A 17,354-nucleotide genomic window follows, 5' to 3' on the forward strand; every position below is an offset into this window, starting at 1 on the left:
AAGGCCCACTTATATGGCAAGCGAAAATCACAATTTCGAGAAAAACTAGGTTTCTCTGCCAAAAACCTGGGTTTTCTGTCTAAAACCTGGGTTTTCTGTCAAAAACCTGGTTTTTCGGGTGAAAACCCTAGTTTTTCTAAAGAAGACACAAAATCTCAGAAAATTCAAGTTTTTTGATAGAACATGTCACCTTTGGTCAATGTTGTTTTGATGAATTACTAAAAGACAAGAAATCTCGGTTGACGAGAGATAAGATTTGTAAATACTTATAGAATGGCAAAAAAGACGGGGGTAATGTTATTATAATATGGGCAAAATTGCCCCTTTTTTAACCTGACTGAAATTCGAGCCGTTACTAGCAACCCTGCGGGGCCCAAGGCGCCGAGTATGCACCCAGTACAGTGGCAAGCCGTTACTAGCAACCCTGACCTAAGCAATTCCAAACAACAAAACCCCCGGAAAATTTAAAATGTCGGAATGAGCAATAGACAAACATAACCATGAATTTCTGGCAAAAAAGACCAATATACGTTTCTTTTCAGAAAATCTAAGTTACTTATTCGAATTTTATTCGAATTTTAAGGCAGACGATTTTTCGATATTAAAAGCGATCATTTAAAAGCGCGATTGTGAGAAACCTGAGTTTTCTCTTGAAAATTTATAAGCTCCGGGAAAACCGGGAAAACCTAGGTTTTCTACAGAAAAACTAGGTTTTTCACCCGAAAACCCAGGTTTTCTGCAGAAAAACCTAGTTTTTCTTGAATTTGTGATTATCGCTTGCCATACACTTAGACTAGCAAACTAGTCTGTAAATTAATCATGTCAGAGGGCGGGAACATAAAGGCGGCGGGCGTTTGCTAGAATAGGAGCTGCGTAGGAGAGCGAGCAAAAGTTGGTGAGAGGCTGCTGATATACAGACTAGAACATTATGCCACGGCTTCATTTTGGAGGTTTTGAGAACGGAGGAGTGCTTTCCTAAATTTTGGAGGGAGAAAAGCCGACAGACCACTTTGTTTTGAATTTTGGGTGGTAAAAGGATGAGCCACTTTTCAAGTTTTGAAACTTTTACATCTTAGTTGTTTTTGTTATTCATACATTCTTAGAAAGGTAAGTATTTGCAATTTAGCTTCAGTTTTCTACAATCATCAAAAGTGTACAAGGATTATTCAGTTTTCCCTATGCAGGTTGGTGGCTTTTTGCTAGCCTCTTTCATTCAAGGTAAGAAATATTTTTTCTATTTTGGTTCCCACCTAAATACTTTTTGCTTTTTTATTTTAGTACTTACAGACTATTTGTTAAGGAACTTGATTACTCTAGCAGTCTAGTCTCGTTGTGGCTAAGTGAACCTCTCCAACACCCTTTTTTATGAATACAACCAGTAACACTAACCAGGCAGGAACTCTTCTCAAAAGTCCCCAGCAATATAACCTTTTTGAAAAAATTTTGACACTATTTTTAGAATAAAACCATATCATAATAATCAATAATTCTGACACTTTTAATATCTCACGATAACCTAAATCAGGTTTTCAAGCTGTACCAAAAATTTTAGTCAACATAATATATGCAGTTGACTAAAGTTTTTGGTACGGTTTGAAAACCATTTTTAGGTTATCGTGAGAATAAACAGCGTTTCCTGGTTAGTTTAAAGAAACTCTCAATGTCATTACTCCCAGGCTGCTGTCTGACAGCCCAACCCTCTTCAACAGACTCACTGCTACAAAAAACAACCTGTCCTGACTGTCAGGTGACGTACCAGCCAAGCACAGGAAAATTAAACGTACGCATAGAAAATTAAATAGATAGACCTTTTGTTAGTTTAAGATGTCATGTTGAAATAATTAAGTATTTCAGTCTGTAATGAAAAATGTAACATCGACTTGCACAAATTTAATTTGTGAAAAATTGAAATTTGCAGAATTTAGTGCTGTGATAAGATAGCTCTGATGGAAAATCCAGAATTTATATGGTGACAGAAAAGTGTAGAATTATGTAAATTCTGACATTTTTCTATAGATTGTGGCTATGTGCTGAAGAATTTTCTCGTCACACCAAAAATGCTGAAAAGTTAACCTTACACTTTAAAATTTATGGCTAATTTTTATAGAGTTTTCTTGCCTCACTAATGTTACAATTTAATATTATAATTATGTAAATTAAAGTTACCTATTCGAGAAATATTTGTTGTCAAACTGAGAATTTTCACCGTAATATAAATTTTGACAAATTTTCATCTAGGTACAACTATAATTTTGGGGAAATCCCACTTGTTCGACAGTTATTAGTTCGACACCCATTTGCTCGCCAACCACTTGTTCGACACTCTTTTCTCAAACAACTGGTCTTCGAACAACTATATAGGTTGTCGAACAACTATATAGTTTGTCAATCAACTGGGTTGTCGATCATTTTGGTACCCATTTGTTCAACAACCCACTTGTTCGACATCCAATTTGACAAGAATTTGTTGAACAAGTGAGCTGTGGAAATAAAATTAACTTCACACTTGAAGATTTATGGCTAAATTTTTTTAGAGTTTTCTTGCCACACTAATCTGGCAATTTAAAAATATGTAAATGTTTTAAGTGATAGTACAGTACATTTGAAAATTTTTGTTGCCAAACTAAGAATTCCTAATTTCCTCCATAAATTCTGCTACATTTCCCTCTACGTAGGTTATAAGTTTTGGAAAAATTACTAGAATTGAGTAAAACATAAGCATGGTGAAAAAATTTAATCATTTTCAAATCTTGTAAGAAGACTTTTAATATTTCATTATTTGAAAGAAAATGTTTTTTGGAGAAATTTGTTGTTTGTCAGTGCTGCTTTACCATAACTTTATTTCTGCTCAAAACTGTAATTTTATCATAGGGATAACAAAGGGATAACCAGGTAGATATTCACAAAAGTTTGTTGCACGTTTTGTTGCACTTCCAATACGTACGACATTGTGTCAGTGTCGTGTAGTAGTCTCTGGTAGTCCAACAACCATATATTTTTGATAAAGAACCTTTGACTTGTGAGTCCTGGAAAATTAAAAAGTCTTATGTTTGAATGTCAGTAAATAATTGTTAGGGTACTGTACCTGGATTATCCCTTTGATTACCACATGTAAACCTAGGAAAAAGAAAGCTGAAATGAAAAAAAAAACTCACAGTCCGTAGTGTTTGCAATCTGAATACTCCATTCCTAAAATTGAATGAGTTATGAATAGGAAAAGATAACAAATCAACAAGTTCTGATAACTGATGTTACTTACAAGATTTTCCATCTTCTCTTGCCTCTCAAATCAAAACAAAAGACAACCAAAAATGAGCCAACGAATTTTGCATATGCAGAGAACCATGAAGAAAAGCCACATATATATACACAAAGAAGAGACTCATCAAATAAGAAACAAGAAACAAAACATCTATTCAAATAAAAATTTCCACTAGAAGTCAGCCATTTTTCTTCCAATCACTCACTCCTCAAAAATCAAAACAACACGATCTGCGACTTTGACGGAAGTTTTCATTTCTCATTTCACGAATTTCTCAAAGTTCATTCATTTCTACAACGCCGAAATCTGGCGTTGTAAGATTGGGGCTTCAGCTTAGCCGTTTTTTCCTTCCTGGGGTTTCGCTCCAGTCGGGCTTTCAGCCCTCGCCGCCGACAAAATTTCTTCCTACGCTTACCTAACTCCTACGCTCACTTTTCCCGCGTGATACCGTTCCAGCCCGACTGGCGTGCCAGTCTAAGGCCCACTACGCTGCGCTGCTGGGCCAACAAGATGCAAATGAGATTTTACCCTTTGTGTGATCGGAGTATTTTCAATCAATTCGCTTTTCTTTTGCTCAAGCCAGATCTTTCGTTTCCTATGACAACCTTCGACAAATGTTCTTGGTAATAGCCACGTTAACTCTTTATAACTGTAAATTTTCATCAAATCAATAGGTTCTTGACTTCTTGGGTATCTATGAATGTTTAACTCTTGGAATACGATTTTATTTTCTTCAGGATTTCGCGATGCCGTTTAATTTTTTCTAGTCCGTTTTCGAGCAATTTCATGGGGTTGATACCATTTTCTCGGCAATAATTTTCGATTCTCTCATTGAAATGTTTGTTAGCAGCTGCATTGGTATCCTGAGAGGGCTTTTCCAGAAATAGTCCGTGCCCCCCCCCCCTGTTGAGGATATCGGATATCCAGGGAGTTAATGATTTTTGTTTAAAAGTGGATATCCAGGGGGTAAAGTGTCTTTTCAAGTAAAAAATACAATATCTAGGGTAAGCATCTTTATATCCAGGTGGTTGAGCATATTTTTAAGAGTAGATATCCAGGGGGGTTCGATGCTTCAAAAAACCAATATCCTCAACAGTAGGGTAAATTTTTTTCTGGAAAAACCCATTTGAAGCCACTTATTCCCTACATAAGTTGCGTGACTTGGTGTGGTTTTGATTCAAAGTTTGAATATGATTGAAAGTGTCAGTATTGTTGCATGGCATGACATCTATATTAGTGGTAGTCCAACGTGCGCAACGCACTGGGCTCAACTTCAGTGCCCAATTGTAGAACCCCAGATATTCACCCAAGGAACAAGTGTGCCAAATTTCAGCCAAATCCAAGCATTTTTGAAGTCTCCAGGCTGCCCTAAAGTTTTTGTGACAGACAGACACACGGCATTGTCAGATTGTAGCTCAACTGAAGTTGAGAATAACAGTGTAATAATAAGCCAAAATGTATGAGCGATTCATAGCGGCCCATGTGTCCGCAAGATTGCCTGCGAATTTGTTAAAAGAAACTTTGTACATACTTACAAGACGGAATCATATATCATATTCGAATGGTATAAAATTCGAAAAATAAACATACGATATTTTCATCTGTGACTGTGATAATGTGTCCATTTTCCTTCTGAATCCTTAGTTTCTTGTTACGCCTGTAATGAAGCCTGTTTAAACGCTTGGAAAACATTCTCAGGAATAATTCCATCCAATTTTGTATACACTCCCGAGCGTTCCGATCCCAGAATGTTGGCGAATTCCCAAGTTGGATCAGTCTTCTGAGCATTTTGATTTGAATTCGAACTTTCTATATTTTCGTCTATCATAGTGCTGGATGTTGGCGAAAATTGTTTATCATTTTCATTGTTAGTAATATCGTCATCGAACTTTCGCTTTCCAGATGAAGATGGTGTTTTTTCTGTTGTAACTTCCATATTGTCTATGTATTTTCTAGGTGCTGTAATGCATTTTTTTTATTTTCCACTGTAACATAAAAAGACACGTCTATTTAATAAGTAGTACACCTTTTTACGGTTAGCTGCTTCGTATAAAAAGTCACCAAAATTTCAAGTGAACAAACCATCTTATTGGCTAAAAGCAAAAGTCCAAAAGCAAATGTCCAGAGTAAGAGCACAGAAAGCACATTTTCCTCATACTCTGCACATTTTTTTGTTTACATCTTTGTTTTAAGCCAATGGGATGATTTGTTTACTCGAAATTTTGGTGACTTTTTATACAAAACGGCTATAAACCGGAAAAAAGGTGTATTGACAAAAACAAAGGAAGAAGTAGTGATTAGAACAGTGGAGACTAATGTCAAGACAAATTGTACAAACGTTTAGAACATAATAGTATAATATAATAGCAGTGGGTTTTAAAAAGAATCGCCAAATGACAGTACTTGAATGGGACAAAATTTCGCAGATTTTGCGGAATAGGATGTCATCCGCGAAATTAAGTCCCAATGGAAATTTAGAAAGGCCTTATTCGTGAACATATCCAACATATCCAACATTGACATCCTGAAATATCAGTATTAGCAGATTTAATTTACCTTGTCTTTATACTTCTCTTTGAAAAATGTGACATTGATTTCAATGCAATGAAAGATTCAACAATGTGATTGGATATTATACCAGAGAGATTAGTCCTCGAATATCTGTGGGTACTAGATTGCTGGCCTTGATGAGCTCTGCTGTTTTGTTTATTTATGGCCTTTGTTGTGATGAAGCGGTAAGAAAGCTTGACTTGACAGAAATGAGTCTAGATTATACTTTAAGGGCAGAAAGTTTCGCGAAGTCAAAAAGTTGCGAAATTTAGCGAATTTAAGTTTCGCAAATTATGGTTTTAGCCGAAAACAGATATAAAACTTTTGCGAATTCATATAAAATTTACCTTTTTTGGTAACAAAAACTCATAAAACACGCAAAAATTTAGCAAACAGTGCAAAACTGAGCAGGAAAAATTATTATTTAACTTTTTTTCAATTTAACTTACACGTTTTTCAGGTTTACTTTCTTACCTGGCAGAAACTTTCGCGAAAAAGGATCAAAATTGCGAAAAACGCGAAAGTTTCTGCCCGCGAAAGTAAACATTTGGCTTCATTTCCACATCTCTTAACGATTCTGGTTCTTCTTGTTTCAAACTGATTTGGAAATAATCTCTCTTCGATAAGTGACTTGAATCTTAATGAGTGTATTGCAAACAGGGGGGGGTCAATCAGTTAGTACAAGACATCATGCCTACTAAGTGATTCTTTGGAGGAAAGAGGCCACACCACCACCCTTTGACAGTTAGTATGAAATATACTAAGTGATTTCAAAGGAAATTCACTAAGGACCACCCCTTAAAACCTATCAAACGAGAGTGTGATATTTACTTTTTGTCAAACCATGTTCCCAAAATCAGAACCAGTTACATTTTCATTATTATTTTAATTTTCATTATCATTTTTGTTTTCGTTTTTGTTTTCGGTTTTATTTTCGTTTTTATTTTTATCCATTTCCTTTGTCTTATTTTTTTCAAATATCATAAACTTCTAATATCGGACTCTCGCAGAGGTTTGGCAAAAGCAAAACATTCGAACATTTCTAAGAAAAAGATGCATATTAGACAAAATAATCATTTCATTAAAAATTATCACTACAACATCAAGCTTTATTCCAACACCGTGTCTATTCTACTAATAACACAAATATCAAACCAATAAGTGTGACATCATTTAAACACAAAACTTTTCTTAAGTACAGGGAATTACCCTACGAACATTAGGGGAAAATCAACTGACTTTTTCTTTTATTTATCAATCTATAGTTAGGGATTCCCCTGATATAGTGTTTAACTAAAGGGTAATACCAAACAAACTCCAAAGGGGAAGACTTAAATGTCTTAGGTTCTTTGATTTCTCTTATGGAGGGGGATTTCCCTGATTGCTTTTAGTATTTATTTTTAATATTTTTCTAGAAAAGGTAAAAAAGTAGCACTTAGTATTCATTTGTACTAACTGTTTTCCTAGATTTTTTACTTGACACCACCCTAGCAGTCACTTAGTACCATCAAGTACTAACTGATTTTTGAAAATTTTGTAGGTATACCACCACGGTACTAACCGGCATGATGTCTTGTACTAACTGCTTGACCCCCCCCCCTGTTGCAAAGCATTTATAAGAATTTCTGATTCATCGTGGTTACTTTCAACATCAATATTTTGTTCATGCTTAATTTCAATTGGTTGTTTGATAAGGGAGGTTTTCACTTGAATCGTTTCGATGAGAGCTGTTATCAAACTGTTGTTTTAGCTCATCGATTGTTCCTTGAAGCGATTTTTTTTCGCAATTTCAATCGAAGTATCGAGTACTTGGAATCCTCGAATTGATTTTCGGCATTTTGTTAAAGAATCATCGAATCTCTGACTCGCAACTTTGACGGAAACATGCAACATTTCTGTAGCATTTTTAATTGATTCATCAAGTTTTTGTTGGAGTATTTCACCTGAGCCAATATTGGTTATTTTTCTTGTTTTTCTTTTTACCTTTTTCCCTATAAAGAAGATATGATGTTTAAAAAATTACATCGAATGTATAGTATTCCAACTCAAAAGTAATTAAAGCGCGGTTGTATTAAAGGTTTGTTCCAAAGGAGCCAATCCAGCATCACAATCAAGCAATCAACTTGACCTTTTCCAGACGAGAGAAATGCACTTTTGGAAAAAATAAATAAATATTTTTGACGACGTCTTGCGCACGCGAGACGATTGTTTTAGAGGTACGGTGCCCCCAAATAGACCTATTTTACTCAAAATTGTATGCTCTTTCTAACAGTAGCTGAACGAGCTCTTGGGAAAGCTTGGTTATCGAGATATATCCATTTAAAATTTGGTCTCTAGTTTAGGCCAGCCGGTGGCCCACTCGTCCAGAAAGGGTTAAGAGAAAACACCACAAGTATTCCAGTTGATAAATAATACTAAATAAAAATAATAAAGCACTATCATAAAATATATTAAATGTAATTCGAACTTTGATATATACATGTTTCTTGATGGGATGGTTTGACTTTGGAATTATTTGCTTTTGACTAACATGCCGTTTCTTTCTTGCCTCCTGACATTGCTGAATAAATGACTTTGGTACAATGTCCTTCATTTCAGCATCAGTATACATTATCATTAAATTAATCGGTTCTTTACTCCTTGGGAATGTATGTAAATTGATTCCTGACCCAATGAGGACGTCTTTCGCCAATTTCATACATCCATTTAAATCGTCTTTAAGATCAGTTTCACTTTCGTTTTCGAGAAGTTTCATAGGAGGGGCCCCCCAGCGGTTTGCGTGAATGCGTGAATGGGCTGTTTTGGTTGCGTGAATGCGTGAAAATCGAAAAAAATTGCGTGAAAGCGTGAATTGAAAAAACTTGCGTGAACGTGAAAATTCATATTTCTATTGCGTGTATGCGTGAATCTGCCCTGTTTTTTGCGTGAACGCGTGAATTTTTCCTTTTCACAAAGGTGCACACCTATTCCAAATTCAAGGGATGCCAGGTGAAGGTGTACAAAAAAATCAGCAACTTTCAAATTCTCTATTTTATAAGACGATTCATGATTTAGATGCGCTTTCTAGCAATCTAGACACCTTAAATTCCCAGATTTTTTCGCTTGGGCCAAACATGTATTGGCCCTCGAATCTTAAATAACTCTAATTTGCCCCCTCGAAAGTGTTTGTTTAAGATAAAACCATGGTTATGCATGATGAGTGATCCAGGGCCAGGGCCAGAGTCACTGGGGCAGGAGGCGGCCATGACTTCACCACGTTTTTGCAAATAAAAAGAAACTTATTTCAAAGAAATTTTTACCCATGATGTAGACTTTCGATAACCTGATTTCTTGGCAAAATTAGTCTGAAATGGAGTCGTATCAAACCCTGGTCGTATTTAAGCACATCAGAGGGTTAAAATAGAAATTTTCTCCTGTCGGCGCAAAACATGGTTGCGCCTCCTTAGTCACTATGTTTTCGGCCCCTCCACGTTAGGAAATTAATTCGTGAGCCCTGATTAAAACCTTTCTTTTTAATGTTCATTCTTTTACCTCATTTTACAAGCTATCAAGCGATCGTACCTTGCCTCTAACGAATTTAGACTACATTCTTTTTCAATTGTGTTAAAGAGAGCATTTTTAGCCAAACGCGAGTGACAGAAATGCAAAAATTTCCTCTCTGCGTAAACCATGGTTGCGCCTCCTTACCCCTGAGCTAAGCATCACGGTGTCATACTCGAGTTTGTTGGACCTACCTCCGGGTGCCCCGGTGGAGGTCCTATAAATTAACCCACGTTCGTTCGTTCGTTCGTTCGTTCGTTCGTTCGTTCGTTCGTTCGTTCGTTCGTTCGTCTGTTACCAGCTTTTCTCAGGATTGGCTCATTAGTTTTTTTTGATTTTTGGCACAATGATGCAAAATGGTAATGCCCAAAATGTGACGGAGCCCGATTTTCGAAAAAAATTCATTTCCGGCCGAAAATGCCGGAAATATGCCGGAAAAACCGGTTTTTTGGCATTTTCTCAAGATTTCATCTTTAATTTTTTCTGATTTTTTGCAAAAAGATGCGTATTAGCAATGCTCAAAAAGAGTGTGATTATTTGCGTGCCTTGCGTGCCCTCGTGGGTCTCGTGGGTTACGTGGCTCGTGCCCTCGTGGCTTACGTGGGTCTCGTGTCTTCGTGGGTAACTCGTGGGTCCAAAAATAATTTAGGTGGGTATCTCGTGGGTGCAAAAAAAAAAATACGTGGGTCCGAAAAAGATTTCCGTGGGTATTTCGTGGGTCCAGAAAAATATTACGTGGGTATCTCGTGGGTCCAAAAAAAAATACGTGGGTATCTCGTGGGTGCAAAAAAAAGTTACGTGGGTATCTCGTGGGTCGAAAAAAAAATTACGTGGGTATCTCGTGGTTCCAAAAAATTTACGTGGGTATCTCGTGGGTCCAAAAAAATTATGCGATTAGTCCTTAAAATTTGACATTAAATTTTTACGAATTTTACGTGAAGAAGCTTGTTTTAAGCTTACAAAAACCTAAAGAACATAACCGATAGCGCTTGATCTAAATTTGTTTTTTTTATTATCTTGATCCAGAGGCTTTTTTTCTTTCGATAATTTAATTTAGTAGGATTATACTGCAGATTGTTTTCCTCGGTGGATGGAGGCCTTACAGTACTCCACGTAAACACAAAATTTTAGAAGTTTGCTAGGATTAGATCCCGTGATTTTGGGTCTTCTTAATAATTCGTCGGGATTTAATTTCGCGAATCACAATATAATAATTTGAATGTTTTGAAAATTAGTCAAGACAATGAAATGGGAAATCTCTCTTGAAAAAGAAAGAAAGTTTCCCATAATACAATAACGCTATCGAGTGTGTGCAAATTTCAAAGTGGGATGAGTAGTGGACAAAACGATTAAAACTCAAAAATAGAAATATATTAACTTTATCACTATCAGTAATTTTTTGTGGGGGAAATTCAATCCCTCCAAAATTTTATCCCATTAAAGAAGACGAATTTACGTCTCTTGTAATAAAAGATATACGTTACGATTGTACACACTTTTGTAGGAAAACAGTCTCTCATGAAAAGTCTTACAAACTCTAAAGTACTTAAATAACTGCATAAGGTTTTTTTTCGGCGCGAGTCTATACCGAGTCTATACACAGAGTCTTGGCGCAATTTTTTGGACCCACGAGATTAGTACCCACGTAAATTTTTTGGACCCACGAGATACCCACGTAACTTTTTTTTGCACCCACGAGATACCCACGTAAATTTTTTTTGGACCCACGTAATACTTTTCTGGACCCACGAAATACCCACGGAAATTTTTTTTGGACCCACGTATTTTTTTTTTGCACCCACGAGATACCCACCTAAATTTTTTTTGGACCCACGAGATACCCACGTAATTTTTTTCTGGACCCACGAAGGCACGAGACCCACGTAACCCACGAGGGCACGAGCCACGTAACCCACGAGACCCACGAGGGCACGCAAGGCACGCAAATAATCACACTCGCTCAAAACATGGCCGAGTTCGATTTTTGAGAAAAATTTCTTCTGGTGGAAAATTGTCGTATAATTTGTAACCCGGTATATACTTATGTTAGTTGCCTACTCGGCGCACTTTGTACTTATGCACGTGTTTATACTTGAAAGACCAGTTCATGATTATACTTTATACAACATGGTCCATACCGAACTGGATTGAACTCGTTTTTTAAATTTTACAAATTGAAATGCCACTTGGGGCATTTGTGTTTTGGTTGTTGGAAGAGATATAGAAAACATACAACAACAACAAATAAGAAAACAAATTTTGATTATTTGATTATTTGGTTATTGAGTTATTGATTTAAAATGGCTGAGAAAAATTCAAAGAGACAGCGTGCTGGACTTGTCTCGTATGTTAAGAAATTATTAGAAGGAGATATCAAAGAGATTATGACTACTGAACAGTCAAAGTTAGTGAATGACAAAATTGAATATCTCGTTGTTTTGAAAAACACTGTCAAAGAAAAATTGAAAAGTATCATGGAGTTATACCAAGAAATTGCAGATGAAGAAACCGAGGATGATGATTACAATTTGATTATGAATGACGCATTGGATTACGAAGTCAAAACAAACTACGAAATACGTAAGATTGAGAATTTTGTTACCAAATTTTCTAGGGGAAAGAGCACTGGTGGGGGGTCTTCAAATGTCGAGCTTTCTACTCCTGTAAGTTCTGTCCAATCTGTCGCAAAAGCAAAAACAAACGTGAAACTTCCGACTTTGAAAATCAAACAATTTTCTGGGAATCCTGCTGATTACCAGTCATTCATAGAATCGTTTAACGTTGCTGTTCACAATGAAAAAAGCATCCCAGATGTACAAAAACTTAATTATTTGTTGGGTTACCTCGAAGGAGAGGCAGAAAATTTATTGAAGGGATTTCATTTATCGAGCGAAAACTATTCAAAAGCTCTAGAACTGTTAAAAGAGCGTTTCGGCAACAAAGAAAAACTTATATCGTTTCATATGGGGAAAATTATTGAACTTGAATCGGTATCTAATATCAATGATTTGAAAGCTCTACGAAACCTTTACGACACCGTTGAAACTCAGCTACGAAATTTAGAAACCTTTGAAATGAAAAATGAAGAATATGGGCCACTTTTGATCCCACTTTTGATGAATAAGATGCCTGGAGAAATGCAACTTATTATCTCAAGAAACATTTCGAATGAACAAAAATTTGATTTATTAACACTTTTAAAAACATTCAAAAATGAGCTTGTAGCTCGCGAAAAAATCTCTTCAAGTTGTTTACAAGAGAGTAAATTTACTGGAAGTTCATTGTTAGGTCACACACAAAGATCTAATCGTCATGACAACGCCTCCTCAAAAAATCTCTCTACGAAGACAAGTGAGCGAAAACAATGCATCTTTTGTAAACGAAATCACAAAGAACAATATTGTGATATAGTAGAGAATAAAGAAATCAGAAAGTCTATAATAATAAAGGAAAGACGTTGCTTTTGTTGCTTCAAGATCGGCCATTCATCAAAACAATGCCGAACGAATATGAAATGTTTTGTGTGTAAAGGAAAACACCACGTCTCGATTTGTACAAACAATGAACAGGATAAAAACATTGAAACTCTCACGAAAGAAAAAGAGAAAGACAGTTCAAATAAAAAGGAGGGAAACGATGAAAGTGTTTCGTGTGTAGCTGGGTCAAAGAATAATAATGTATTTTTACAAACTGCTACTGCTACCGTTTCGAGTAAAACGAAAGAACAGAAAATGAGAATTCTTTTTGATTTGGGGTCACAGATTACGTATATTACACCGAAAGCTGCTGAAAGACTCGAGCTAAATGAACCCATCGCGACTAAAGATATATGTATTAAAAGTTTTAATGATAACTCTACAAACAAAACTCTGAACGTTTTCGAAGTTACCGTGAAAGGAAAAAATTGTGAAATTCCAGTGACTGCTTTGTGCAACGAAATTTGCCACCCACTGAAGAATCAGAATATTGAAAGTGTTTATGAAATTCCTGAGTTTGCTTCGTTAGATTTTGCAGATTCGAATCCAAAGAACTCTCCGTTAGTCGTTGACATGCTGATTGGTGCTGATAATTATTGGAGATTTTTCAACGACCACAAAGTCAAAAATTCCAAAGGAACTTTGGTTGCTATTGATACAAAGCTAGGCTATGTTTTGTCCGGCTCTATTAACAAAAATCCGTTAGAATCAAACGTTTTGACCACGCATGTTCTAGAGTGCCAGTATGAGATACGCGAACCGAACACAGATTTACAAAAAACTTTGAACAAATTTTGGGACTGTGAAAATGTCCAAGAATCGAATGACGAAATTAAATCTACTGCTATTGAAAATTTCGAAAATGATATTTCTTTTAATGATGAGGCTAAACGTTATAAGGTCTCCCTACCATTTCTCGAACAGTACGAAATTTTGAATGATAATTTTGAAACCAGTAAACGTCGACTCAGATCAGTGCTTCTGAAACATTTCAAATCGAATGAGGAACTTTTGAAAACTTATGATTTTATTATCAAAGAACAGATTGAACTTGGTGTGATTGAAGAAGTTCCAACTTCAACCACTCCAGAGAAAGCTTTTTACTTACCGCATCGTCCTGTTTGCAGAGACGACCGTATAACTACAAAGGTCAGAATGGTTTTCGATGCTAGCTCTACAACTTACGGTCCTTCTTTAAATGACTGTTTAGATCCAGGACCTTCGCTCACAACGTCATTATTTGGCATTCTACTCCGTTTTCGTGCTAAGAACATTGGTTTAGTCGCAGACATCGAAAAAGCTTTTTGGCAAATCATGCTGAACGAGAAAGATCGTGATTTTGTTCGTTTTTTATGGTTGAAAGACACCAATGATATTGATTTTCAGAACTTTGATAACAATCAACTCGTTACTTATCGTATTTGTCGCGTTTTATTTGGAGTTACTTCTTCACCGTTTCTATTAAATGGAACACTGAGATACCATATTAATAAGATAAAAGATACGTCAGTTCGTGACCTGCTACTCCGCTCCTTACACGTCGACGACCTTACGACAAGTCTAGACACTGAAGCTGAAGCCTGTGAATTTTATACGTCCTGTAAAGAACATTTTGCTGAAGCCAATTTCAATCTTCGTAAAGCTCAATCGAACTGTGAATCGCTCGAACGAAATCTGAAAAAACTTTTTACAGGAGAGAATCAAGTCCTCGACAAATGTGACCTCACTAAAGTGCTCGGCCTCCCTTGGAACAAAGGTAATGATAAGTTCTTTCTTAATTTCCAAAACTCTTTACACTCAGCTGAATTTTCGTTACCTACAAAGAGAAATGTTATTCAATTTACGTCGTCAATTTTCGATCCTCTCGGACTTATAAATCCTCTTATCGTGAAATTGAAAATTTTATTCCAAGATATTTGTATTTCCAACACTGATTGGGATGAGACTATTCCCACTGAATTAATTTCTGTCTGGCAGCAAATTTTACTTGATTTGAAGGAAATTAAAGATATTAGTTTTCTGAGACCGTATTGTTATACTACAAATGATGATCCAGTCGTTTCTCGTGAACTTCATGGATTCAGTGATGCTTCAAAAAGAGCATATGGTTGTTGTGTTTATCTAAGAACTGAATTTGATTCTGGTCTTGTAAGCACATCGTTAGTTACAGGCAAATCTCGTATTGCACCCATAAAGGGTAGTACTGTCCCCAAATTAGAACTGTGTGGGGCTCAAATTTTAACTATCATCATCAATCAAGTGAAGTCTGAACTGAAAGATACACTTTTTATTGAGAAAATTTATGCTTGGATAGACTCCACCGTCGCTTACTGTTGGCTCAAAAACGAAAATAAAGTTTACAAACAATTTGTTCAAAATCGAGTAAATGAGATAAGAGGGAAATCAAAAACTTTTGTTTGGAAACTAATTGACACTTTACAAAATTCTGCTGATGATGTAACCCGGGGTTTATTGTTATCTCAAATTGTACAAAATAAGAGGTGGTTGAATGGCCCCGAATTTTTATCTCTCTCCCAAGAACACTGGCCAGACCTAAAGCCAGGTGATAACTTTTCGAAACAAAATGAACATTCTACTACAGAAACTGTTAATCTGTTTGTTGGAACTGAATTTGAATTCTCTGACCTTGATGATGAAGAGAAAGTTACTTGTTTAGCTACTAACACTGCATTTAATCTCGTTTTATTTAACAGTTACAATATTGTTCGTGAGTATCCTGATCCAGATTCGTGTGAAATACCACAATCTGATGAAAGTCATACAATTTTTAGTGATGGGGTCGAGGTCCCGAATTTACTGGGAATCCTCGATCCAAGAAGATTCGGTTCGTTATCCCGTTTATTTCGGGTGACGGCCAAAGTTTTAAAATTCGTGAGAAACTTAAAACATAGTGTTCAAAACACTAGGCACGATGCCGAAGAATCAATCAATCATCTAGTGAACGCAAAGAAGCTGTGGATCCTTGAAGTACAAAAAGAATACCAATCACCGCGATACGAACAATTGAAACGAAGTCTGGACGTTTTTACAGACGCTAATGGTATTTTACGATGCAAAGGACGGCTAGGAAACGCACCCCTTCCGTTCGACACGAAATTTCCAATTCTTATACCACGTGATTCGAGATTAGCTGAACTGATTGTACTCGAATGTCACCAAACCGTTGGACATAACAAAACGAAAGATACCTTAAACGAAATTCGCTCACAATATTGGATTCCAAAAGGCAGACAACTCGTCAAGAAACTGATAAACTCGTGTTTAGTTTGTCGATTATTCGAGGGTAAGCGATGTATTTACCCTGACCAACCCAAGTTACCATCAGAACGTGTCGATCAAAGTTACGCGTTTGAGAATATCGGTATAGACTACGCTGGTCCGGTATTCGTTCGAAACAATTTTGGTGATCAGAAAACTCTTTACAAATCGTGGATTGCTTTGATAACTTGTTACTCTACGCGAGCTGTATACCTTGATCTCGCTACAAGCTACGATTCAGACGCTCTAATTCGTATTTTAGAACGTTTCTTCAACAGATATAACGCTCCGAAAGTTATTAACTCTGATAATGGTTCGAATTTCACCTCTAATGCTACACAAGATTTTGCAAAATCTCGTTTTATCCGTTGGAAATTTAACATTGAGGCTGCTCCCTGGAGTGGTGGAGTGTTCGAGAGACTGGTTCAGTCTACCAAACGTGTCTTACGCAAATCTCTAAGAAAGGAGATACTGACGTGTGATGAACTTTCCACACTACTTAAACGTATTGAGAATATTCTAAACAATCGTCCGTTAACGCATATTTATGATTCCGAAATCACACAGCCATTGACCCCAAACCATCTGATTTACGGGAGGAAGATTGAGACTTCCGTAAAGAACACGGACGAGAACGAGAACGACAATGAAATAAACTGTGGCGCTATAAAGCGTGCCTTGTCATACTTTTGGGAACAATGGAAAAGTGAATACCTTACAAGTCTACGCGAGAGGAATGTTAAACCCAATCGCAACATGAGAACTGAAACTCTAAATGTTGGAGACGTTTGTCTCATTGATGACCAAGGACCAAGGGTCAAATGGAAGATGGGAAAGATCGAAGAACTCATCAAAGGTAAAGACAACAAAGTACGTGGCGCTGTCGTTAAGACAATGAATGGACAGTTAAAGCGCCCTATCAATAAACTCGTTATTATTCACAGTAACAAAACTGATGAACTTGATTATGCGGGTATCACTTTTGTGCCCAACGCATTAGAAGATATACAGTCCTCTTAAATCGTGTTTTGTTTATATTTTGATAGATTTATGACATTTATTTGATAGTCTATATGGACTTATGAAACTATATTTCTTATGATATTTTTAGGGTCTCTCACTTCTGTGGGGGAGTGTCGTATAATTTGTAACCCGGTATATACTTATGTTAGTTGCCTACTCGGCGCACTTTGTACTTATGCACGTGTTTATACTTGAAAGACCAGTTCATGATTATACTTTATACA

The 17,354-nt window shown here is 36.4% G+C and overlaps 1 protein-coding gene across 1 annotated transcript; it reads left to right on the forward strand.

The window, feature by feature from the left end:
* Positions 1-11,652: 11,652 nt before the first annotated feature.
* LOC136803934 (uncharacterized) lies at positions 11,653-17,127 on the forward strand. Its single transcript, XM_067060655.1, has one exon. The coding sequence runs from the start codon at positions 11,653-11,655 to the stop codon at positions 17,125-17,127; it is 5,475 nt and encodes a 1,824-aa protein (XP_066916756.1).
* Positions 17,128-17,354: the final 227 nt, after the last annotated feature.

This window comes from Clytia hemisphaerica, unplaced genomic scaffold (assembly GCF_902728285.1).
Source record: "Clytia hemisphaerica strain Z4C2 unplaced genomic scaffold, Clytia hemisphaerica genome assembly, whole genome shotgun sequence".
Classification (NCBI taxonomy): Eukaryota; Metazoa; Cnidaria; class Hydrozoa; order Leptothecata; family Clytiidae; genus Clytia; species Clytia hemisphaerica.

Coding starts and splice junctions, on each gene's coding strand:
- LOC136803934 (XM_067060655.1), top strand. CDS start 11,653: ATGGCTGAGAAAAATTCAAAGAGACAGCGTGCTGGACTTGTCTCGTAT.